This window comes from Neodiprion pinetum, chromosome 1, assembly GCF_021155775.2.
Source record: "Neodiprion pinetum isolate iyNeoPine1 chromosome 1, iyNeoPine1.2, whole genome shotgun sequence".
In the NCBI taxonomy this organism is placed as follows: Eukaryota; Metazoa; Arthropoda; class Insecta; order Hymenoptera; family Diprionidae; genus Neodiprion; species Neodiprion pinetum.
Window position 1 is genome coordinate 1,800,534 of NC_060232.1, and position 27,664 is coordinate 1,828,197.

Below are 27,664 nucleotides of genomic sequence, written 5' to 3' on the forward strand. Positions count from 1 at the left end.
TTTATTTATTTTTAAAGATTAACGAGAAAATTTCTTCGTTGCAGCGGGTTTTTGCATTAGATTTAGTTCTTGTTTCGTCGCTATTTTCTTCCTACGCAGTTTCGCACGCCTTTAATCCGTCGTAGGATGGGTGGTTAAACCAAGGCAAGGAGTCCGGGGGAATTATAATGAGTTTCAAGGTAGTCTCGACTGACGGAATGGTTATATAGACAGGCATGCGCACCTAGATCAACCTCCCAAGTTTCGACAGGCATAAGCTGTTTGCGTCGAGGTTCCTCCGAAAGTGAGGAGTACCAACCAGCCCACCCAGTTTTCGAACTTTACTTCACTTCACGTCCAAGTCAGGATGAGAAATGGTGTTAATAAAATATGAATTAACGAAAATGAAACGTCGGCGTAACGAAAATCAGTTGCTTCGAAATTTCGCATCGAAAACGAAAGGGTGGTGCAAAGAAAAAAAAAAAAAAACATGCCGACAAATCAATTTAATTAGAGGAAAAATACTCGCATACCTGTATATGTAATACGTATAGTATTCCCGTTGCGTTTATCAACTTGTTTATAAAATAAGAAATAAGGAGATCAAAAGTTTTCATCTCGCCTCCGTTTAAAACTCACCGAAGAAAACGTTGAAGACGTAGAGGAGCTTGTTCTTGCGGAAGTCTGAGATCGGCATCTTGCTGCTGAAACATAAGAGGAGGAAGAAGTTTGATTAGTTTCAGGGGTTGTGATTAGTCGGGAGCCGCCAGCGGTATCAAGAAAATATCCCCCCCCTCCCCGGAAGTTCAAGTCGGGATCAACGGGACGGCCGGAAACAATCCTCGTGAAAAACGGGAAAATTAGGGGAGAATCGAGTCCCCCAAAGTGGTCCTGGCGAGGGGTTAATGTGAATTTATATTTATCAACCAAGCTCGGGAATACATCATCGCCGGTTGAGAAATTTTTTCGGATCAACCCCTCCGTCGAGCGAAATTCGAGGAAAATTCGTTTTCACGTTCGTCGCGCCCTCGCGGGGCGTTACAATTATGCTAATGGACAGCGTGTGGCTCGTCGCGAAGCACACGGTTCCAAAATCCGCAACAATCCGTCTCCTCGCCACCCACGCAATGATCTCGCCTCGTACAATTCGACGAAAGCTGTAATAAATTTTATCCCGGCACGGGAGCGGAAGCTCTCATCTTAATCGTTCGTCTTCGCCGAAATTCACCGTGAATATTAACATCTGCAGGTAAAAAACAAAAAAAAAAAAAAAACAAGAAGAAGGAGAAGAAGAGAAAAAGAAAGAAAAAAACAAAATATCTGCATAGAATCTGCGATACGAGTATTAAAATGAACGCTTCATGGGATAAAAACACTTCTCGTTTCTCAGTCTCGCGAAATTTCCGTCGCAGTTCGCTTATTTTTTTTTTTTTTTCGTTTCCATTACTTTTTTCATCCTGCAAAAAATTCTCAGCGTCAGCATTCGGGCGTACGATTTTTTTCTCTATAATTAAAAAAAAAAAAATTTTATTGCAATCTACGATAAAACAAGACGTTGTAGATTTCCTTCTTTTTTTTTCTTTGCGATCATATGAAACAAACTGATGCAATGGGATACAGCTTCGAACGAAATTGATTCGGTATGAGAAACGATTGTTGCTGACAAATCGCGCATCTTACACACACGTATACAAATACGGACGGAAAAAGATAAACGGTCATCACCAGGTGTGGCGAAAAAGCCAAATTGAATAATTATTATTCCCTTTGTTGTATTTCGAGTACGGTTTTACTTCCGTATTCGTACATGTGGGTACACCGTACATATATGTATATAATACGTATAAAGCGCGTTCAATAATTTCACCTACACGTGGAAAGTTCGCAACGGTTATGTAGGTAAACTCGTCCGAGATGATATTATGCGACTAGGTATCAGAGAATATGTATCTGCATTTCCGTAGAATCGGAGGCGGACGATGAGTATAATTATAATATACGTACGTAATACGTGTGTGTGTGTGTGTGCGTGTGTGTCGGGATGTAGATAGATTTAATCTGGTATAGGTATATATATGGGGTTGGGGGGAGGAGAGGACATTTCGCTTGACGGCTTTTCTCTCCGAGTCTCGAGTGCAGGGGACGGTATGCCTGACAAGAGAATTACAATGCCGCCTAGACTGCTTTGCAGGTTCCCATTTTCTGTAAAACGAGATCTAATTTTACGGTTACGCCTTAGATTATACTCGTAGAGAAGGTTTCGCCGGCTGCGACAGGCGACGAGAAAAGATTCTCTCGCCTTTTACGATCTCGCAATACACGGTCCAAGAATGAACCAATAGAAAGCGAGAAGGGAGCAAAAGGAGAAGAAAAGCGTGAAACGTATTTAAAAGAATAAGAAAGGATACGGAATATGTATATATATACATATATATATATATATATATATACACAATACAGAAAAAAACGTAGCGAAAGCTTATCGCAGCTGCTTCAAATTCCGGAGATGTACAAAAATAAAAGTACGAATAAAAAGCTCCGTTCAGCCTTACGCGACATCTCTTATCAAGAGTTGATTTAATTATTTTCGTTATATTTCACGATCCTCTGAAGCGTGTCGTGCAGGAAATGAAACGTGACGGAAAATTTATCGCGTTAAAAAATATCTGCCGTTATACGAACGGATTGTCTCTGTAATAAATTTTGTATAAATGTTTTGTATACAAGTATAAACTGATCGACAAATGATTGTAAAAATCTGAGAGCTTTCAGATTGTGAATATATTTTTACAATTGCGCTGGTATAGTTATTATTGATTATTAATTTTGATCGGCGAGTGTCCGACTACCGAAAATTGCATACTTGTAAGTAAAAGATAAAAAGGTAAAAAAAAAAACAAAAGACATGTACGTATAATAATATATACTTTTTCAAAACTGCATCCCTCAATTTAGACATGACCAGGATGATAAAGGAGGATGGACTTTGCTGCGGTGCACTGGTATCTAAAAAATCGTCTAAAAAAAGGAGAAAGTAGTAAAGAAAAAAAGAAATTGAAAGCAAACACCAGATCCTGCACTCAGCTGGCTTTGTAAAGGTGACACGTTTCGCAAATAATCATAGCAGAAGAGCGCTAAGCTTTTTGTTTTCATTTTGCTTCCTCTATACACACGCTTCTCTTTCTCTTTCTGCCCACATTTTTTTTTTTTTTTTTCTCTCTTCTTTTCTTTTTTCCTACAAAATGACCGCACGTGGATGCAATCCGCGTCCATCAAGCAGCACTGCAAAGTAGAGACTCTGATAATGGAGTTTCCTTTTCCTCTTTTACTGTCGAGGTAACGAGAGAAAAAAAAAAAATAGAAAGAGATAGACGAAACAGAAGGGGAAAGAGAGAGATAGAGAGGAAAGAAAAAGTGAACGACAGCGCGGACCTCGACGATTGAGATATTTTTCTTGTTCACCTTCGAGTGGGAGCTTTACATTCTTTGAGGAATAAGAAAGCTCCTTTAGTATAATATTATGTCTGGGTCGGTAGGTGTGTGTGTATATATATATACATATACGTGTACGATCCATATACATGGTATACGGTACGTGGTAGATGGGATAAATGGCAACGGCTGTTACTCGCGTAACTGCCGCAGCACCGCGCAGACTCGTTTCGCGGGTTTATCGACGAGCTTTAACTTTTTGTCAATGGACGGTGATAATACGAGGCTAAAGTCGAGCTTTTCCTTCGAACGGAAATTCACGATTTGTATTTACATGCATCATTGAACAACGTGCAAGCTTCTATATACCTAATTATTGTAAAACAGTGCGGGCAAGTGATTAATTGCGATGATTGTAAATAATAAAAAATAATGAATGAATCGGAAATAAAACTAATTCAAGAATTCGTTTTTCTTTCACCTATGCTGCACGTAATTGAAACTTGTTATTTATTGCTTGTGAAAGTTTATCGTAATTTATGCGTCATCAATTTCTCTGTTATTTAATCGCGTCAAGATGGGAAATTTTTTCGTATCCCGAATTGCAAATTGTAAATCATCTTCCTCTTTATCATTTAAATACGTACATTTATAGTACCTGTCTGCGTAATATTGTTCCAAAGGGTGAAATCATCCGTTTTCCCTCCCTTTCTAGTGGTCGTCGTATATAAAAGTTTCGCAAAGCTTTCACGCGTTAAAAGAAAAGTGAGCTTACCGCGCCAACCATCATTATCCTAAAAACAATCCTGTTTCAGACTTTAAACTGTAAGCATGTAAAGCATTTCTCCGTACATTTAACTTTGCTATCTGATAATTCGCTTAATAAGTTCGCGAACCTAATTATTTATTCCGTAACGCCTAGTTCGTGACAACATAATATACAAAAACGCGCGAATGAATAATTATCGTAAATTATTGTACACGCATGGATAGGTAATATATTACACCCTTTGTTTACCGACACATAAGTTAAGGGTGGATGTGTCACTGACCGAGTTTTGATATCGCGTGAGTTTACAGATACATATATATATATATATATATACATACAGATACATATACGTATAATCTGGTCGGAAAACGTGACAGACTTTTTCGTCATTTCCTCTCCGTTTTTATTTCTCTCTTTTTATTCTTATTCACTTACTTCTTTCTTTCAATTCCCGTGTTTGAAAAATAATACTCACGCTGCACGCTATTATTTCACGTTATACGTATACGTACGTGCAAGTTGTACGCGTACTGCGTTATCAATTTAAAAGATACGATGATTACATGATTTCGGCGATACGATCAAACGCGAAAGCGGAGTACAAGTGAATATTTCGCGATAGGAAATTGTTCGACATCGTTGCACCGATTCTGTGTCATATATAAAATCAAACGGCAACGATTTCGATTAAACTTTCACGCAAATACTATACGTATACCCACGATTCGTTGCTATCGAATTTTTCATCGGAACAAGAGGATGAGAATAAAAAAAACACAAGACTGTTTCAAAAAGCTCTTGACCAGAAAAGTGGTTAAAAATGGTTACCCGAATGAAAAAAGGATTTATCACCGTGGACTCGTAATTCCCGTATCGCTTTGAAGATTATCCCGTATACTGCGGTATGAAAAAAAGAAATTCAATCCCTCGCGCATCGTATCTATTATTATATCTAATACATATATGTATCGTGGAAAATGTCGGATGCAGTATTAATAATTAGCCGCCCCGCGCGTGATATGAAAGGGGGACCAGAATAAATCCTATCGAGTTACCTTCCCCGACATAAAGCTCTCCTCCGTATAACTCAAGGTCCCACATTTTTTTTATATTAAAAAAGAAACGGGCGTATAAACTTGAGTCGAGAATTTCAATGGTACAAAGTGAAAGGGTGAGGAGAAAAAAAAAGGGAGAGTCTCAATAAAGAGTAACAAAGGTAAGAAGACTGGAGAAATGAAAAAAAAAAAATAAAGAATAATTATCAATAAAATGTATATGCAATATATATGAGCAGGTGTGTAAGATTTCAATTCGTGATCAGCAAAATCCTGCAGAGGTTTTTTTGAAAAATCGTCTCCATTGCAGGGATAATACTCCGAAGCACGCATGTTTTAATAGCCGGCAGATGAAATGATACAAATTCTCATACCTATACACGTATATTGCGTGTACATAAAACCCAGGCGGAGCTTTAGAGCCTCCGGTATTTACTGCCTGGGTGGAAATGCGTTAATTAAATTAGAAGTTGGCGTCGGTGGCCATCTTTGGATAATGAAGATGGAATTCGGGAGGTTGCAGGTTGGCGGCCCGGGGTTTCGCCTTTGCTTTTCCCCCGTAAGATCGATCCCGACACGCGTGCACGCGGAAGGACGACTTTCGATTCTCGCTATACGCGGCATATTTTTTATACCAAACAAGAACTAATACGTGCGATGTCGAGGGTATCTTTTCCATCCCCGGCCTGACACGTTTATATGTTTTTTATATTCTATATGGGAGGTGCACGGACGTTTGTACGCGAACGCGCGCACGCGCAAGTTATACGCAACCCTTTGGAAAAATGACACGAGATCCCGAGGGAGATACATGGAGCAAGAAATGTGCGAAGAGCCTATTTATAGGTATATATGTATACATATGGTATATTCCATATGCTTGTGTCACGTGCGTGCGAAGCTTGGAAAGTAAATCGTATATATCCTTCTCTTTATAAACTTCTTTTTTCTCATCACCTTCGGAGACCCTTTTCCCACAGCTCGTTCGGTTTTCTAAGCCTTTTCTTCGTCGCCGCTCATTCAGTTTCTCTTTGCCGACCAGTGTGCGCTGTTTTCTATCGTATGTACCCACGTTTTTCGCACGAATCGCAACGGGTTCGAAATTAATATTTTTTCGACAAAGGACCCCGCAGAATTCTGATGGAAATTGGCTTGCGATCGAATATTGGTTGGATTTTTAGTATGTCACCTTTATGAAAAACCTTTATTCCCGCATATCTTTGAGAATCGGCCGTGCAGTTTTTTAAGTGATTTGTTTGATTTCAAGTCCCCTTAAGGTTTCATAATTTATGAAAATCACGAAAGCCATGGATATCAAATAAATCTGAACACCCTTCGACCGAGGCCTGTATCTCGGTAACTAGTGATTTTTGGGACTTGTATCCGTGAGAAATTTTGATCGGGAAGATACGTACTCAACCAAGAGCCAATTTCCTTAAGGATACTGCGGAGTCTTTTATCGAAAAAAGTAAGCTGACGTGATTTTCCTAAAAATGTACCAAGAAAGGTGATCCACTGATTATAGACATTGATTTTTTATAACGGCGGATCGAAGCTTTAAAGTTGCGATCCCATCCAAAGCGTCCATGTTGCGTATGCGTATATATATATATATATATACTTGAGTAACGCGCCGCGAGTATCGGGAAGAACCGAAGCTTGATACGTGCGTTTACATCCATACGTGACAACGATTTTCGAAATTCGTGGCACGTCGTCGCGTGGCTGTTTTGTAGGTATAATGTATGCGTACGTACACATGCTAATACACCTACGAAACGGTTCGCGTTTTAGTATTCTATGTATGTATAAGGTATGTAGCCAAAAACCACTGAAGGATATAAGACCGAACAAAAGGTGGAGAAAAGTGTGAGGGAAGAGAAACAAGAAGGAAAAGGACGAAGTGCCGAAACTAGGCTGATCAGCACGGCGAAGTATATATATATAGTATATAGATATGTAAGACGTGCAGAATTCTCATGTACGTATTATACTTGTCGTTTCCTATGTACGTAACGTATATACATACATGTCCGCATCATGCACACTACTTTTAACCACACAATGTACAGGGAAAGCAAATTTTAAAGTTTTCTCATCAAACTTTGAGTGGAGATTTTTAAAGCACAGCGTCATTATATGAGTAGGAAAAGAAAATCATGATTTCTTTCGCAACTTCGGAGGAAAGAAAAAAAAACCGAAACTCAAATATTCCTCCGATGTGTTCTGTATAAAATTCAATTTACACAAGGTACCGAAATTTCTTAAATTACATTTCTTCGAAGATACAGTAAACTGTTTTCACTTTTTTTTTTTTTTTTTCACCTCTTAAAGGAAGAAAAGTAAGGAGAAGAATTACATAATCGACAATGCCGAAAGTTGCTTAAAATTGTTCAAGTCTCAATAACGTATAGAAAGGGCTGGTCACTTATAAACTAATATCCCTGTAGACAAGGGAAAAAAATCGCGTAAACATATCGTGTATAAAGAGGATCGAGTCACCGCATCCCATCTGCTGGTAAGCCAATATATTATAGGAACGAATTGACCGGGTTAGCTTACTCCAAACGATTTTTACCCTTGGGATTCCGGAAAAGCTATAAGGCACCTGCAATCGGAGGGCGAAAAAAACAGGAAAAGGGACGAAAAGGGACACGGAATAATTAGATCGACTCGATCCCGTTCTCCCTCTCTGTTCGTTACAAAAAACAAAAAATACACCACATCCAGAAGTTGTACGACAAAAATACAGAAGCGAGAAAAAAGTTAAATGAAAAAGAAAAAAAAAACTAAAAAAACAAAAACCAACAACGTACGGAAAGTGAAAGGGAAAATTACAAAACGATGAGGTAAAAGCCCCGAGGCAGCCTGGGACAAATTTAACCACTCGTAGGGTCGAATGGTAACAGAGTTCGCAACTTTGTCGGCGGAGTAATAAAAACAATGCCGTTTCGCCGTTCATGCAGGCAAATGAACCGCCGGCGTGCGGTCGACGTCGTCTCGTATCTCAATTATATATGCAGCGGCTTCGCGATACACTCGAAGTGTGTTTTAGGTGGTTTGAAGTGTAGGAATTACACGATATGGAAGCGCGGGTGTCGTCGGCAGAAACTCGACCTCGCCTCCATAGATCTGCAAATTTTCCACTGCGAGTCGCTAATTCGATTCGTAACGGTTCCGTTAATGTGCTTTTTCCCTTCTTTCCCGAGCTATAAGATCGCTTCAAACTCGGGCTTATTATCACGAGCTTTAATTAGAATCGTGTAGAAAAGTTGGATGAAAGTTCGTGAAATTACGGAGAATCCGACCTACGTAACCTCAAAGGTAGCGAGAATCGGCCGCGATTGTAAATTTATGGTCTTTCCGACTTTTTTTCAATTTCCACAAGAGCGCATCATGGCAAACTCTGTTTTAAATAAATTTTCTAATTTTTCGAAACGACTTCTGCATTACTCGCGAGGGGGGAAGAGGTACGAAAGTAAAGCGATTCGATTACTCGGTCGGTACATTGCGACGCTAATTTTTAGCGCGTAATTCAAACCCTCCTCTTCGACCCGTAAACTTTTCAGGCGATTCGTTAAGAAAATTGTTATCGTCTCCTCTCTTTCCCGAACTTCGCACAAGTCGCGTATTCTTCCACGATACGATTTTCGCGAATTTACCGTAATATCTCATCGCACATACCTCACACCGCAACATTTCGGAGTAAATGAAATTCGCCTTGGCGTAAGGGATGCTCTGGCAGGGAGGAAACTTTGTCAGAGTGCGAGGATGTATAACGCGAGGGATGCGACGTAACTTTCGGACCCGAATGAAGTCGACACCCTCCCTTCCACCCGCCCTCTGCCACATTTTGCAAAACGCAGTGGTCGGCTCGGCTCTCTTGCCGTGCTGCTTTTCGACCGACAATGAGAACTGTTCTAAACACCTGCAGGTTTAGAAGGTGTTTAGGTGCTTCGGTTATACACACACGCATACACATATATATATACGACTACCAGAACCACATTTCACCGGCAGACAATTCTGAACGATGTCCAACGTTATAATAGGTATAAAATAATACACTAACATTGTGGTGTGCAATTTAGGGTGGTCCGAAAGAATCGACTATTTATTTTTCAAAGTCACATGTTTAATAGTTGGAAGAGGAAGAAATAAGACGCCTCTTATAATTTGAGCCTTTAACGTTAGTATTTAGTGGTTCCCGAACGCAATTTTCCATTTTCCATTTCAATAACACGCAAAAATGATTTCAATCATTTCTTAATTTTGTAGGTCAGTAACGAGGCATTGTACGTAAACGTCCGACATGTATTTTTGTAGGGAATTTAACGTTCTACAAAAAAGGTCTCTTATGATTTTTCGATAATTAAACTATTTCAAAAGTTATTCAAGGTTAAGGTTGAAATCATTCACTTTTTTCCGAGATCAACAGCGAAAATATTAGACTCGTCGGAGAATATTATGGAATTTTTTTTTGTGGAACACTTGAACCGCTGTAAAATTAGGTCATTAAATTAATTTTCAACTTGAGCAACTTATTTTGTAATTACTACAAGTTTAAAAGTTATAAAGCATAAATCATCATTATCACACGGATGAAAAGTTTTCGAATACACTTTATTTTTCCACCAAAAACGTTTCGTTTTATCATCTAATTTTTCTAAAACAAAGGACACCTAATAAAAACCTGAACATTTGAAACATAGTCAATTGATTTCCCGTAAAAATCCATCTACTCTCACTTTCATCTTCGTCTCTAAATTTTTATTTATCAATTTATTAACAAAAATAAAAACCTACTCGAAGAATAACATTGTTAATCAATTCTCCCGCCAATTTAGGTTTCGTCGTCTTCGCGCCCCTTTTTACCTTCTGTAATTTTCCTCGTCGTTCGATTTGATTTTGACGGAAGGTTTATCTCATACGTTATCCGATAAACAACGCATTACACCTACAGAAACTTGAATGTGTAATATGCAAGAATACATATATAAATAAACATAGGGTATATAATTGCTCAGTAGCTCGGGGTCTAATTGTTTGTATCAGTCCATTGTGCCCCGCGCGCGCAGCTCAATTAATTAATCACGTTCAATTATACGAGAACAATTAAAGCTCGTTTGGACGGACGGATTATACCCTTACACTATAGTTCCGCACCAGAATGCTCCGGCTTGATTTTCACTCATTTTCTCTTTCTCTCTCTCTCTCTCGGCCTTATTCCGCGCAACTAATTCAGTTTATCCTCTACGGCTATCACCGAGGATGTTTAATCACTTCATCCCCCTCCTTTTCCGCTCCAAACAACAGATCCCCAAGTATGAGAATAAAATAGACAGATTCTTCGCTGATCACGGGTGAATTTCGTCCTTGATAATATAATAAGTAAACTCCACTCGATTACGGCAACGAGAATTTTATTAAAAATATTGCACAATGAAGAAGAATTTTCCGTTTCAGCAGTCACGCAAATGTTCGCATAAATCGCGGTGAAAATTTATCAAAGGTATAACAACAATAAAATCTCTTAAATCCCTCTTGCTAATTCCATCGAAGTATATATAACGATCTGTACATTGTTTAACAACCGCGTTAATGTAAGTTTTCGTAAAACAGGCCATTCAACGAAAGTTGTTCAAAGGAGGTGAGTTGAGAGAGGAGGGGTGGGGGGTGGGGGGGGGGGGAGGAGAGAGGGTAGAACGAGCTCTTTAAAGATCGCTTCAAGCTCCTCTCGGTCCATTGTGTTTCTCGTGTTTTGCGAGGATGCTTGAATCGCGTTTCGTCCTTCAACAAAAGGCGAAATTCGTCGCAGCAGGTCTGAGCTTATTAGCTCACGAAGCCTGCCGCCGTAACTAAAGAGTAAGAAGATTCGGAAGAAGAAGAAGAAGAAGAAGAAGAAGAAAAAGAAAAAGCTAACAGTGTTTGGGGAGAAGAGAAACTCGACTATTGAAAGAAAGAAAAAACTCGAAAGAAATTATCACTTTTATCTGTACGATTAACTTTTCGCCCTCGCCGCTGAGCTCTAAGTTGTATACGTATAATACACATGTTTGCGTCAAATGTGTGTACACCTGTAACGTGTTTGCATGCCGAATATCCGCGGAAGGGTGGCGAAAAAAAACTGGTTGGGTAAAAAAAAAAAAAAAAAAAAAAGAAAGTAACAACAGCAACGGTGCTGAGAAAAAACGAAACCGAGAAACCCCGGGGATAAACGAGGCGTCCAATTAGGGACGCCTGACGAGATTGTGTCATATTTAGCAGAAGGAGAGATGAATGAAAAAACGGGGGAAAAAAAAACACCGTAATGAAAGAAAAAAGAAACGTATGAAAAGAAAACGAAAACAAACGGAGAAAGACGAAAAAGGAGACAGAAGATGAAATGTGCGAGAAAGGGGGATGAATTATGCTTCACTTAAAACTATTGCATTTCTCCAATTATTTCTTGCAGGACAATTATAACTCGTAGTAAAAAATACGTGATTTTATTTCGTTCGCTCTTACATCCTACATATATTTTCAATTCTCTTCATCCCCCGAATTTTCTTTATCCGCAAATTCTCAGTCCCTTAACCGAACGAAGATTAGAAGGGTTGGGATCTACACTCGAGGTTCGAAGCTTTATTCGTGCTTTTTCCTCACCTCCCGAAACCCCCCGGGGGGGAAAGGGTAAAAATGCTTCTATCATCGAAGTAGAGAAAATCGTTACGAGTGTTACAGCTAGCTACAACATTGCGGCTAATATCCGGAGGGGAAATTCGTTGCCAAAAATTTACCGCGTTTTCCGCAAAAGTTGGGACGAGACAGAGAGAGGGAGAGAGATTGACTGATTGACTGATTGATTGATTTTTGTTCACGCCTTCGTTACACATTGAGGCTAGAACGTGTAACGTGGAAACAACGCAAGTTTGAAAAATCGTTGAGAAATCAGATCAATATAATCGAGTACTTATAAAAATAATAATAACATAAGAAGAGGGGGAATTGTCTTTCAAACTCTCACACTTACTACAGTACTATAAGCAGCCCTATCGACGCTTTAAAAGCTTCCACTGCATGCGATAAAACAAGTGTATTTTCGCAAAACGATCCTACATTATCGGCCATTGTTATTCTTACTACTATTGCTATATCCTCCGGTTTTATTACCGTCGAGGATTTACATATTGCACTTATAGTACCGCGGTCTGCTCGTATATACGTACTGGAAAATTTATCACTTTTATATTCAGCGAATTACCGCTACCTATTCAAATCCACTGATCGTATATATATACATGTGTGTATGTGCAACGCATACATATTAAATATTGTATTATTGTTATTATTATTATAACAATATCTCGACGAATAAGATGGATGCGAAATATCCGTACTGTTATATTTAACTCGAGTTTTTTAATTTTGTGCACAATTCTCCTTCCCCCTCTCTCTCTCTGTCTCTCTTTTTAATTTCTTTGCCGGAGAACGAGGGAAATTTATTCGTTCAAGACGTTGGAGAATAAGGGAGGGGAAGGAAAAGCGGAACGAAACGAGACGAGACGAGACGAGTCGCGTTCTATCCTCCTCACCTTCCATCCTCGCCCGTCATCTCGATGGAATATATTTTGCCTAGGTACGATTCAATTTCCACGTCGAATAATCATCTCGTCAAAGCTCTCGACACCCGCACCTGTCACCATTTCATTTACACGGTTTTACACATGTATCTACGCTTACGGCGCGTACGTCGTACACGTACACAGCCCTTTACATGTGTGCGCACATGCATGCCTCTACATACCTGAATCCGAGTCGCAGAATCGCGGCAGCACTTTGCAGTGATTAAAGGTATGATCAAGTCGTCCGCCTGTCTCCACTCGAGTTCACGTACATACCTGGATACCTCGGCACGATTCTACGTAGGTATTACGCGTAACGTATACCTACGGATTTCCCTCGACATCCCTGCGGCGTTTCGAATTCCCCGGAATAATCCCATTCCCAAAATTACTTCCATCGCACGTTCGAGTAATTCCGACCAACTTTCGATTATTAATTTTTTACCGCCATTCCAGCACCCTTTTCCCCCCCGTGAACGAACAATTTTTTAATTTATTTCAGAATATGGTTGGGCAATTTTTAATTATGTATAGCCTGAAAAGCTTTGCATGTAACGTTCAACCGCAACGTAAATCCAAAATTTCATAAATTTCGGTACCTAGTCTTAATAGCGGAAAAGTTTTTTGACAATTTACAGTTTCATTAGAAATATTTTTCAATATCAGTTGAAAATATTCATTCACCTTTCACCTATTACGTCAAACAAGTGAATACTAAGTAAGGCAATGATAATAATTTATCATTTGATCACTTGAATTGATATCGCGTTGCGTTCCTAACGGGAGTAAGAAAACAAAAACCGATTTTGAGGAAAAGTAATCGAGTTTGAAAAATAATGGATTATTTTCGGTCGTTCTAACTGCGTACAACATTATTTCGCAGACTGTTCTTCAGGAAGAATAAGAAGATATCCCGCTCCGCGAGTCGTATCATCAATCATGTTCGCCTATTCATACGATATCACAGGCAGCCTGTCGAGTAACGTATGTCATGTATATAAAATAAGCTGCGCAGAGCAGAAGGATGATAGCTGTATCGGTACATGAGAATTGTTTTTGCAACGCTTGAGGAAAAAGCGATTTCGTTTCAAGCAGGGGATTTGCGATATCTTTATGTACGTGCACAGTATATGTATACATACATATGCACATATGTGTACAGGTACGTTATATATTCTGCGTATAGGTAGTACGTTATTTAGTATCGAACGTCTTCCCTCTCGCCGAGCGTGAAGGAAAAGTAAATAAAATACGAGAAATACCTTAAATAAATAAATAAATAAACATCAATCTTGTTGATCGACTGCGGGGTAAATACACCAACTTCTTACGTATCTACGTACGATATTTAGTTTCATACTTGGCACGACCCGGCGATCTGTTAGATTTTCCACTCAACGTTTTACCGCACACGTGTATATGTTACCATGTATGCGTACACGTGACACGGTAATACTTAAATTCATATTTATATGATGAAATCTCGGTTAAAGCAATGCCGCATGCCTTCCTACGCTTGGGAATCGGCCAAGTGCAGATGTTATTGGATTACGGGGCCGAAACTTATTTATTGAATTAAAGAAGGAAGAGGAAAAAAAGGGTGAAGGAAGACATAGGCTAGAAATTGCTCCATCATATTTCCTCTCATATTTTCCCCTCTTTTGATTTTTTACCAGCATATCGGACGCGGAAACTCCCGACTATCGAAGAATATCCAAAGAGGAAGAAAGATTAATCGGGCGTTGTAGAAAAAGAAACAGAGCTTAGAAAATAAATACATACGTACAATCGAGATCAAATGGCGCTTCGATATGATGAAAGAACGGAAGAAAAAAAAGGAAACTATCTCGTCGTCACGGATGATTGCGAACACGATGCGAGTAGAGGTGTACCTATAACGCTGAAGCACTGCTGTGATTACGAAGAGAAGAAAAAACAGAGAAGGGAAATTGAGAAACAAAAAATGAATGAGAAGAGTGTAAAAAATTGGTTTCAAGTAAGATTTGAGAAATATAATTGTTTACGTTATTGACGCTCAAGATAAAAGAGAGGCAGAGAGAGAGAGAGGCAAGTCTCTGGCTATAACCCGACCTAAAGTAAATATTGAAAACTGATTTAGAGAAACATTCCTCAGGCTGCAGTGTTTATTTAAAGTTTCAATCTCGAACGAACGAACCTCGCGAGCTTATCGCTCGGCAGGCTCTCCAGTTTCACCCGACAAAGTCCGAATGATCCACGTTGCGAAAATGCAACCTTCCGATGAAAAAATCCTCCAAAAGCCAAAGAAACGATTCCGTCCAGTCCGCGTCTTATTTTTAATGAAAATAACTAAGTAAATCATCGATCCAAATAACATGCCCATGTTAGAGAAGTGAAACTGAAGGAGAGTTTTCTAAACCGTGTGATAAACTCGATCAGTTCGATCCCGGTTTACGAGGATAGCTGTAACAGATTTGTAACGAGCGACTCCAACATCTCGCTGAGCAATTTGACCGGAAGCTCGTATATACTTTTAACTTCCACCTCGACACGCGATCCGCCGCAAACCGTGACCCGAGTAAACGAGTCAAAAAACACGTCCGAGGACCGGTATTCGTGACAGAAATGTGTAAAACGTTAAATAAAATGAAATTTTATCTTATTAGACCAAATGAATAAAAAATAATATGAAACACTGCTCGGATTTTAGATCTCGCAGGAGAAGTACAAGTTTAATTTTTTGTGCCCGATGATTCTAAAAAGTATACATATACATATATGTATAATACGTAAGTCGCACTAGAAACTTAAAAATTTCTCGTTACATTCCAAATCTCTGGAACATTTATTGAAATTTAATTATGATCCTGATTTCACGTCACTGTAAAAATTTCAAAATATATCCTAAAACGATTAGTTTTCAACCACTTTGCGTTTGCACGAAGGACCGAAGACATTGCCAAAAAAAATAAAAACAAACTCCCTGATTTTACGGCAGATTCGGAGAGTCTACGTAAAAATGAATTTCGTATTGGGAAAGATCGGAATTTTTCCCCAACGAAAACACATCGGGTTCAATATTTTTCTCCGACGACGGAAAAATGTTAAAAAAAATTCAAAAATCGATCAGTAATGTGAGGATAAGAATTGAAGTTTATTGTCATGTGTGATTTTAGAGTGTATACCACAAGATGTCCTGATAAATAATTACAGATCGACGTTTCTGTCGTGGTAAAAAAATTGGCCAACATTTTCCAGATTCGGCAAAGATTTTCGGGTGCCTTGCTAATCGCCGCACAGCGATCGCGATTCTCTCTTATCTTTATCCCCGCGAGCCTCGAAGGGTTGTTCGTCCAAGTTTTCGAGAGCAAAAAGAGACCCGCGGAATTAAAGTATCCGTGCCGATGCACGTGTGTTTGTAGTACCGTGTGTAAAGTAAAACCATGCGGTGCCTCTAATGCCGAGGTAATAATACCCCGTCCCATGAATACACGGAGATTCTCTCCCTCTGTGTTTTTGTGTTTCTATAACGACCTGCTGTATTATACACCGCATATTGCCGCGATATCGTAATACGAGAACGTTATCCCGGCTTATTATCTTTCGCAGAATGTGTTTTTGTGCCTGTAACTGTGGGAAAGTAGAAAATCACGGTTATACTTATTAGTGCCTGATAAAGAAGTGAAACGGTAATTTACGTTATACCCGTTCTTTCTAATTATCTTCGAATTTCGTTTCAATTTTAACGAATATCGTAAACAAAAAAGGGACCAAAATTTATCTTCTCTTTGTTAACCTTAATCTATTTCCTTTATTTGTTTATCACTAAGTTTATTATAGTACGTTGAAATTCTTGCATATGAAGGTCGGTGAAAAACCGTATGTTTGTATGTTTTATAACCGTATATGTTTGTTACGTTGTGGTATTTTTCTTCCCTTTTCTTTTTATACCTATGAATTTGCTAGAAGATAATTATCTATTTTTTATTTCTGCCTGCGGTCCTTAAGGAGTTTCACGTCAGGATCAATAAATGTACTATCTCTCTCTGTCTCACTCTGTCTCTCTCTCTCTCTCTCTACATTCGACTCTGCAATAAAACGTCGTGCAGAAATGAAAAACAAAGAAGTACAATGTTTTTTTTTTTTTTTTAAATCAGTATTACAATATACTATACTACATTTAAATAAAATTCATCTGTAAAACACATTGAGGAACGTTCAGTGTGTTGTTTGAAAAGAGGAAAGAAGAGAAAAAGAAATATCGGAGAATGGTTAGAAGGATTTTGGAAAAAATCAGAGTCCAGATTTCGCGACGGCAGCGTCGGCAGGATTTTTAGTGGGTAATAATAATACAGCTGAAGGACCAGGAGAGGCAGGGAAGGGAAAAGAAGGGAAGGAAAGGAAAGGAAAGGAAAGGGGACAGTTCGCTCGGTCGGTTTGAAATCCTCTTTACATGGAAATAAACCGCAAAAGGCATGGAAAAAGCGGCGTCGCGACGAGCGTCGAGACGACGAAGGCACGGCGGCCATTAAAATGCGGATCCGGATTTAAATTCCGGGGGTTGAACTGGGATGGGGAAAATCAGGGGGGGAATATCATGTCTCACGTCAGATTTTATACGCCCATCGGGTTTGAAAACTGCTCGGTGAATCTGTACGAGACGTTTCGAGTGAGCACAAAGGGAGAGATTATAGAAAAGGAGAGTGAGAGGTAAGAGAAATAAAGTGTGAGAGAGAGAGAGAGAGAGGGAGAAAGGTATGCAGATCTACGTGGTTAACCGATTTCGAAGCCTCGAGCAGCGAGCTCAGACTTTGGCTACGCCTAAATAATTGATCCTCTTTATGAAAACGGATCGGCGCTGTCAGTTTCGACGAGTACGACGTGATCGTCGAATCGCGTTACCGAAACGTCTTATCTTCGGTTAAACATATTTAAATCGAAGAAGACGGAATGCCATACGTAATGGAATGTTTCAAAATCTGTCCCCTTATCGTGCAGCTATATCCCGTGTACTTACAAAAATTCCTGAAAAGCAGATCGTACGTATCGAGTCGTTCGACGATCTATAGCAGGGTAATTTCCCCCACGAAGAATCAGAGTAAGTAGGGAGGATGAAGTGGGCCGTAAGTATTCCCGAAAGGCTGAAAAATCCGCTTGGTAAGAGCTGCCGCAGGCGCCAAAAAGACCGTTCAAAAAAGCTATCGAGAAGCTTTTCGGCGAGGCAGGAATTGAGAAGGGGCTAGAAAACGGAATAAAAAAAAATAAAAAAGAAAGAAAGAAGAAAAAATAAAAAAGCAGAAGAATAAGGGAAGGGGAGGGATTTCAACGACCAAGTGGATCACCCTGCAGATCGCTTCGTGTATTCCCTTTACGGGTATAAACTGCCCTCTCTAAATTTTTCCTCCTCCACGCCGCTTCTGTACAACTCGGTGAAATGAGCAAAGGCCAGAGAAATTCTTTCGAATGAAACCGCTGGTGAAAGACCCTTCGAACTAACGGATATACAACATAACGATAAGCAGTGCAGATATCGACTGACGATACGTGTTACAAGTTTAATTCGGAACGGATAAAATATTTTTAAAAGCATCTTTAGTTTTTTTTTTTTTTTTGTCCCATATTTTTCTCCAAAATTAGCGACCATAGTAATTAACTTATGAGCAATAAGTAGCTAAATTCTGTACGATAAAGATTTTCCATGGATCGAATGTAGAGCGAATTATGAAATGGTTTGATCAGATGGCTACTGAGCTAAAAATAATCGATGCAACGATTAATCGTGTGAAAAAAAATAATCGAACACGGATCGATCGAATCGGTTGAAATTAATCGATTCGTAGATTATTTCCTTTTTTTTTTTTTCTTTTCTTTTGAAACGGTGCATTTGAATCGAAAATTTCGTAAATTTCAGTAAGTTTTTTTGCCAATTTATAGATTCGTTCAAAATATTTTTTAATATTAGATCAATTTATTCATTTATCTTTCACTTGTTATATCAGATAGGTAATTAGTAAGTAAGACAGTGATAATAGTTGCTACTTAAATTACATAAATTGATATTGCGTCGCGTCGTTCGTCTGAGTAAAATGCAAAGACCGATTCTGAGGAAAAATAATCGAGTCTGAAAAATAATCGATTATTTTCGGTCGTTCTTAGTCCGAAGAGTGAGAAAAAAAAAAACTAAAACTACACTCCGCCGAGGAGGAGGATGAGGAGGAAATTCTGACCGAAAGGGTCAACTCCGTACGAAATTGACGCCGGGTTTCCCGGTCGTGAAAATTGCAGGGTAGCGAGACGCGAGGGTTTTCATTACCGTTAAAGTCGAGGGATGAAATGAGAGGGTGCTCGCCTCTCCGTAGCAGCGGCTTGACTGCCGCTCCGCAAGAGCCGGGTAAAAGATTCGAGACGAGATTCGTGTCTTAATTTTTTGCAAGCCTGTCAACCCGAGAGGCATAATTTTTTTACGGAGTAACGCGTACAACGCGAGTATCGCTGCATCTTTGACGACCTCGTCTCGAGGGATTTTAAGAGCGAAAAACTGCACGTGGCTAACAAAGGGTATTAGGTATATATTATATATGGGGCATTCCACGCCAACTCGACCTTGGTCTGGTCCTTGACCTCTACGAATTGGCTCACGATTTTTTTTACATTTCTTTTGACTCTCATAGACACTCTGTTTTTTATTTAGAAATTTTGGGAACCGATTTGAACGTATTGTCTACAATTTTTACGACACTGTTCAAAAATCTGAAATAATTCTGAAAAATCATGTGTCAGGTATGGAAATTTTTCAGCTTTGAGCTGGAGTGTTGATACCTTCCCAACTTGTGTTCTTCGACAGATACATTCCAAAACATTACAAGAAAGAATTCATCCACTCCGGTTCAAATCTTGAAAATTTTGTTAAATGACACATCATTTTTCAAACTTATTTCAAAATTTGTTAAACTGACTCGATAAATATGTTCGTTTTCAAAAATTGTAGACAGTTCAAACCCGTTCGAAAGTTTCCTTAGAGAGAGTAAAAACGATCGTTTGAAAAATCACGATCCAAATCAGCGGAGAAGTCAAGGGTCGGAACCAGGTCGAGTTGGCACGGAATGCACCGTATATGTTACAGCCGTATACGTACACGTATAAGAGGTATAAAAGGCATGCACGCGTGCATCGCGTGAAGCGCGAGTAATGGCGAGGCGCGTAAAGGATCGCCACTTTTACTCTTCACCCCCTCGCCCCAAAGGCTCCCGACAACCACCCTCCTATCTCGCCTCCATTCGGCTCTCTCCCCGACTTACCGACTTACTCACTTACTTACTTGCACGTCCCTCTCGCTCTCGCCTTGTCTATAACGCACACAAGTTTCGCTGCAGGTTTCTAAAGCTGCACGAACGGCCTTTCCGCCCACTTTTCAACGCACGAACCGGAAAATCGATCCTCGGAAATTCTGTCTCTATCGTATGTACAATATATTGTGTATCAAGGGGTGGTTTAATCGAAGCGATTCAGGTTGTAATTATCGTTCGAAATAATTTCGTAATCTACGAATTTCACACCGAAGTCACTGGTATTCAAATAAAATTCAGCATTAGTAATTATTGGTGACTCGTCAAAAATCATTTGGGATCACAAAGGTCTCTTTGTAATGTTAAAAAATCACATACACGTAAAATCGCGCGAAATCACCCAAACGATGTAAAATTGTTTGTGTCGAGTAATCTCTCGTAATTACTGTACAAAATGTAAGTAATCCTGAAATATGTAATCATGGTGACAATTTTTGCTCCAACGAAACACGCCTCGATGTGTATAATACGCAGGTACAGTGTTTGTTAGGATTTTAAGAAGAAAAAAATTATTTCCAAACAGTTTAAAAAGTTCTTAATATTAACATTGAGAGGTTGCGCATCGCGCTTTTCTATTTTCCACAAGAATAACACGGGAAAAAATTATTTTTGATCCTACCGATTGTTATAACTGGCTAACGACGCGTCGTGGAGAAAATTGACAGGAATATTTTTATACGGAATTGAACGCTCTACAAAAAAGATCTCTTATCATTTTGTGACAAATCTACTCTTTAAAAAGTTATTTCGGATCCTTTTCCAGAAACACCGTACTCTTTATGAATGTATCAGGTATAATCATTGTACGTTGTATAACGGATCATTGTATACCTGCAGTTTTATGTACCGAGAGTTTTCGGTGAAACTGATCGCTCGACGTCCACAGTTTGCAGGAAATCGAAGCTACGTTTACATACCAAGGTACAACGTAGTAAATGCTGCGGGTGTTGAGCGGCGTGTTTCACCGAAATATCAGGGTGTAATAACGGGGGTCAATTAATTCCTACGAGTTTTTCACTGCAGTAATGATTCTTCGGTCCCTTTTTGCGCTTCGTTCTTTTTTCTTTTATCGCGCAGTCACCTGCCCACCTCTTGCTCTTTGACACGAAATTAATGTCGACCCGTTTCCGGCTGAAACGGCAGCTCGCGTGCTGCAGCTGAAAGCTTTATGCGCCGCTTTTCACTCCCCGAGTGTGATTCTCAAATTGAAACCCATTTTCACTGCACGGTGAGTCGAGTGGATGAGACAGAGATAGAGATAGATGTATAGATGAGTGAGAGATAAAGAGAGAGGGAGAGAGCGAAAGAAAAGGGCTAATTGGCACAGAAAATTATAGATTTTTTAATATCGATGAATGGTAGCTCTGGCAGAATATGAATAAGAGACTTTGAAAAGCAAAGTAGAGCAAAAAGAGAGCCTGAATACAATAACCGTGACCTAAATTTAGTAAATTTATTTCACGACGTTGCAGCCTAGATGAAATTATTTCAATCCAGTAAGTTCCAATTCATCTGCGGCATCGAACAAATTTTTTTTTTATTTTATTTGCTATCCAGACTAAATGAGATTGATTTAAGGATGGGACTTTTTTTGGACATTTTCATGAAATACAAGGTAGAGAATAATTTGAGGTAAGTTGAAACGGAGTGAATATAACGGTAAACGCGAAATATGCTGCGAACCGGCGGTTCTTTGAAAGATTAAACAATGCCGAGACGAGTTCTACCCACAAAATAAGTAAACAAACGGATAAATAGAAAGAAATAAAGAGAGAAAAAAATGGAGAGAATTGGGACCTATCCAAGCCCCGGATATAGGGCAGCCCGCAATGCGCGGTCCCGTAGGATCAATTCCTCCGTGACTTTACTCCGGTGGGTTGAATTTTGACGGTTGGAATTCCCAGGGAAGTTTCCGGGACCGCGACCCCTTGAATCCTGCAGGAGTACCTTATACCTGAAGTCGACCGCGCGTTGAGGGTCCTGACAAGTTGGAACGGCAAATGAACAAGTACAACGTGCATGCTTGCAAGCTCCGCGAATACAACGTGAGATCGGATCGTGTTTTCCCTGAGCAGATGGAAAACTCCATGGGATTAGAGGGCGAAGATAGAGAAGGGGATGTAATTGGGTACAAGACGATCGAGAAACGAGAGATTTAGGTGTACGTATAATGCAGTAATACATTACGTACCAAGGGAATAATCGATTTTTATTCCTGCGTTGCATATGGGACTTTATCCCCGACTCAACTCTGGCGCCACATTATTGACTTAAGAGTGTTTTATTTTTAAGTCCAAGTGTGATTTGTCGGCCTGAATATTGTAATATTGTTTAAAGATTGTAATAATACACAGAGCTGTGTTTTGAAACGGAAAAAATAGAGAAAACAAGAAGAAAGAAAAAAAACTTGAAAGTTAACGCGGAAGAAAAGTCTTACTTTGTTCCCAAAGGATGAGAGAAAAAGTAAAGAGGGAATAATATGCTACTTTCGTCCCGCTTTTCAGATGAAAAAAGTTAACATGCGTTATGGTTGAATCGGAAATAAAGAAATATGAAGACACGGATAAGCGAGATACGAGATCTCGGATGTAATATATGTAACGAAAATGGGTTCGAAATCGACGAATGAAAATCCCGGGGATGTTCTGTATTAACCGTTATACAAATGTCGGGCGTCTCACTGACGTTCGAAAATTTTTCACAGCACGGAATCGGAGAAGACGTTCATCGCATTTTGAGAAAAAAAAAAAAAAATATTGAAGGAGGACTCCAACGCGACGCGAAGCCTCGATCAAGGAGTATACGATACTTCTCGATGAAACATTCGGCCGCTTATAGTTATTGGCTCTCCGAGAGAAAAGAGAGAAGATCTGAGCTGCTGCACAGCGTGCGGAAATGCGGAAGAGAAAGACTCGGCCGGACGGCGAAGAGAGAGAGAGAGAGAAAGAGAGAGAATAAAGAAGAATTTTTAGAAGAACCCTCCAGTCCTCCTACATCTGGTTCTGCTCATCGACGTGTGCCTCGGATCTGGCAGGGTGTATAAAATACGCATCACTATACAGACACAGTTATACAAGAGCTTTTCTTTGGCGCGAAATCATCTGAAATTTTATTTCCTTTTTTTGTTTTCCACGGTCGGGCAACTTTTCTCCTCCTCCTCCCCTTACTCTTACGCGTTTCGTGAACAGAATTACAATTTATCAGTTTTCGTTCGTCTTTTCGTCATCCGCTCCTCTTCTTTTTTCTCAAACGGATTTCTTCAAAAGTTTTCCTCCACCCTTATTTTCTTTCGTTAAATAAGATTATTTCGTTAAAAGATTATTTTTTTTCTCCTACCGTTTTCGCGATTTTCTTTTCTCGCAATCTCATTCTTTTCAAGAAGTTGGTAAGAGAGACTTCGTAATTTTGGGATCGAAAACATAATCAAACGCGTTTCAGCTGGTGTCTGAAAGGCGAATAATAAAAATAAAAGAAATGCATCGAGCGTTTCGCGTCAGTTTGTCAACCCCTTAACCCGCACTTCGAGGCGAGCACATACATGCGTGTACATACATGTATGTAGGTATCGGAGTTTCGTATATCGATGAGCAATTTCCCAGCGATATTAGAAACGCTATTGCGACGTCTGGAAACGCGTCGGACACTTTACGACCAACGGCAGCGACACGTATTTATATACTTTTATTTTTCTTTTGTTTTTCTTTTGCCATCGTTTATATAGACGTTATATGGGTCGATTTTGGCAAAGTTATTATACGTTATATAATATATACGTATACAGATTATTTTATACGTACGTGCGATGTGTCGTAAAATATTATAAATCGTAAACTTTATAAAATATTATTTTTTCAGGCCGATACGGTTATAACTACAGCGGTCTGGAATTATGTAAAAGTCCTAATTCCGAAGTCTTGACTTTCCGAAAATTCGATGAATTTAAAGCGACGAAATATATAGCGATATAAAGTACGGGTATAAGGTATGATAACGAAGCTACGTAAAACGATTCGAGGCTCATTTCGTGAACCAAAGCCATTGGGGGGGGGGGGCATTAATTTAACCGACAATGAATGAGAAAAGCTAACCCCGGTTATATATGAATAAGCGTTTGAAGCGCGGATTTGCGGCCGCCTCTTTAAAAATCCCATTCAAGCCTGGAAATCACATGTGCTAATTTAATTACCGCGTTTAACAACCGATTTCCAATATCTTGCGCATCACTGATTCCTTATTTTCTATCACATCTGCGCGTGAGAATAATAAAAGCCGAAATCGAATTCAAATTCCGTATGGGAGTGAAAAAGCGTAGAAATATCGGAGTGTAGAAGGTTCACAGCGTCGAATTTTCAAAGACTCGTAGATATATTTGACCGAATTTCTCAAACACGTGAAATCGAAACTTCGGAAAGTCAAAATCTAGAAAGGTAAAAGTGTCGAAATCCGTGATATAAGAAAGTCAGAATGACTTCAAGTACAGCAAAATTTTGAAAATTCTGTATTCTGGTTTTCCATATATTTCAACCGTCTAAATTTTGTCTCTTCTATATTCCAACATATATTCTACATTTGATACAATTCTATAAAACAGATTTTCACGTTTTCGAAAAATCGATACGATGACCCTTCCGTTTGCTAATCTTTCTATACATTTTTACCCCCCAGCTCAACTTCCGCGAGACGATTAAATGAAAGTCCGCTAATTCAGGGTAAAACTGATGAATCGAGTGATTCGGTCGAGCGTGAACCTTGAGGCTTAAGTTTGGTCGCCACGGAGCTGCGGGGGAAACGCAAAGCCCGCGGCTAAACCCGTGGATTACCATAAACAACGCGTGTTATTAGTCTATGTATATATATACACATATATACAATATATATATATATATATATATATGGCGAATCGAGCGTTAATCTTCGACGGAGAAATCGTTGCGGTTAATCTTGATCCTTGAGAGAGAGAGACCCTGCAATTAGTCCTCTTTGACAAGCCAATAAATACCTTGTTTTTTGTTTTGCTTTTTTTTTCATCACCTGCAGAGTCCCTTTTTAATTGGCAAAAAAAAGATAATGAAAAGAAAAGAAGGTGGAGAAGCGATGAAACATTAATTGTAACGTAACGATTTTACTTCTTATGCGTAGATGTAACGAGAATTCTGACGTTCAGCCGTGTTAGCCGCGAAATGCATGCAGGTTATGGCGTACAGTTATTGAACCAAGGTGATGTGATTACCGGTGTAGGTAATTCGTGGAAATAATTGCGAGCGTATTTTGCTAGAATTAATTTGACTAATTTTTCGCTATTCGGCAGAGACTGGAATCAATTTTCTCCATGCGGTTGTGATTATTGTGAGGGTGAAATGCATGAATCCGGGAAACGTGAAGAGGCTGCAACGAAAATAATTTGTGTAAATGCGCATTTTGAAAAATTACAGTTTCTTTGTACCGACGTTGAGTCTTTTTTATGATTTATTATAAATTATACCGTCGATGTAAGTAAATTATTAATAGCTGCTTCGGTGAAAATTATTGCCCATTCGGTTCACACGTTTTTCAACTCGATATTTTGGCCTGAATTATTTTTCTCGGGTATTTTTGGGGTCGCTGATCACAAATCTGTAGTCAGAATTTGATCATTTCTAAATCCAAGATGACGGATCCAGTACCGTGGATGTTAAATCGAAAAAATTAACCGAAACTTGTTACTCGGGGGTATTTGAGGTTGCTGAACACAAATGTAAAGTCAGAACTTATCTATCCTTCCGATAGAGTGGCCTAATATTATTGTTGTATGTTTTCATGACCTTATCTTCGTATATCTGAATAATTCTCGACGTTTGGATGAATAAAAAAGTCAGGAACTTAAGTTTTATCATCGATCAAGGTATATTATTCAGATTAGAGAATTATTTGATTATCCTAGTTAAATTGAGCAGAGACAACTTACATTAAATACCGTCAAGACCTCTTATACGTGAGGTGAAATTTCCATAGAAAGGGGTTCCAAGTTAATAATATTACATAGTATTATTCCATTAACTCGATGATTGGGGCCTAAGATATTATCGGGTGAAATATTTGGGGTAGGAAACTGAGCATCCGACTGTGCCCGAAAGGGTTAAACGAACCGTTCGCTCTGCCATCGCGCTTTTCAACCGGCAGATTTTTGACCCGACTCTACGCTTCGTACACTCTTTAATAAAAGCCAGATTGGACCGCAGGTCGTAAAGCGGAGGGTGAAATGCGGTCTGCGGTTAGACGGCGATCATGTGAGAAATCTCGGAGAAAGATCATCACGTGTTTCCTCGAGCGTCTAATCATCGTCTCGGCATTCGTGTAACAGCGTGTACAACATCGTGCACGCTTTATTGTATAGATAATGAAAATGCACGAAGCATTATCCCACACATCCCATGCATACACCAATGGTGGGGATCATTAGGGAAATAGCAATTTGGTACCGTTGCGCTTGTGATATAGATCTTTTCAACCCTCGTCAGAAAATTTTTCTACCACGCCGCGCGAAACGGGCCTTCGTCACGATTCAATTATTCATCGAATTCAACCCCCATCGTAAACACCGGCTTGTTTATCCAGGGATCTGCAAAGCCTATAACGCGATCCAGAAGAGAAATAAGTATAGAAAAGTGACGTGGAATGCGGTAAAATGAAAGCTTACAATCAAGCTGGTGCGTTTAGGGAAACAAATTGGATTTGCACGAAACAATATTTCGTTGAAATCGAATATTGTTTTAATAATCACGCAACTGATCGGTTGATTTTCGTCGAACTGTAAGCAGCGTGATTTCACCATTAATAAAATAACGATAACAACACGAATTTTGAGTCTATGTTCTAAACGTCAAATTTTGATTTCTGCAAAGTAAGTAATAAAAGAAAAAATATTCTTATCATACAAAGTTTGCTTTTGTAAAAATTACCCGTTCTCTCAAACATTTATCGAAAATAATAATTAAACAAACATCAGTTTCGCATTTGAATTTTTGGATAAAAGTGATTTGAATACGAAACTGAAGTTTGTTTAATTACTATCCACGATAAATGTTTGAGAAAATCGGTAATTTTTCTCAAAATTCGAAATATCGTTCTGATTTTTACAACAGCAAACCTTGTCCAATGAAGCTATTTTTTATCTTATATAATAAATGAAGAACTTTGTTATCATTCGATGTATCTATAGAATAAAAATTTATTTATTTAAATATAAACAGACCAAAACAGTTTTTTATTTTTTCTGGTTTATCTGTGTAATTGGTTTCGGTAGTAGAAAGAAATTCATTCGCCTAAAGTGAGCCGTCCAAGTTTGAATAACCCGACCGCATAAAATTGAGAAAACTGCCTGCGTCTGATTGTAAGTCTCGAGTTCTCGTCTCGCGTCTCGCGTATATAGTTGTCCTGGCTCTGCAGGTTGCATCCCTAGGGATGCTTTGCCGAAAGCAGTTAAGAGAAAAGTTTACGATGCTGCTGCACTCTTTCCAG

At 39.1% G+C, this 27,664-nt stretch overlaps 1 protein-coding gene across 3 annotated transcripts in view; it reads right to left on the reverse strand.

The window, feature by feature from the left end:
* Positions 1–27,664, reverse strand: part of Scp2 (Sarcoplasmic calcium-binding protein 2) — a 55,407-nt gene that overhangs the window by 11,824 nt on the left and 15,919 nt on the right. The window contains exons 1-2 of one of the 3 annotated variants that reach the window (XM_069134730.1): positions 17,839–17,857; positions 619–683 (exon numbers count right to left, since the gene is read on the reverse strand). In XM_069134730.1, coding sequence (XP_068990831.1) covers positions 619–676 — 58 coding nt within the window. In that variant the 5' untranslated portion in view covers positions 677–683; positions 17,839–17,857. Of the gene's footprint in view, positions 1–618; positions 684–17,838; positions 17,858–27,664 lie in introns of those variants that run through there. The other 2 variants (XM_046619250.2, XM_046619257.2) reach the window with 2 other exon arrangements.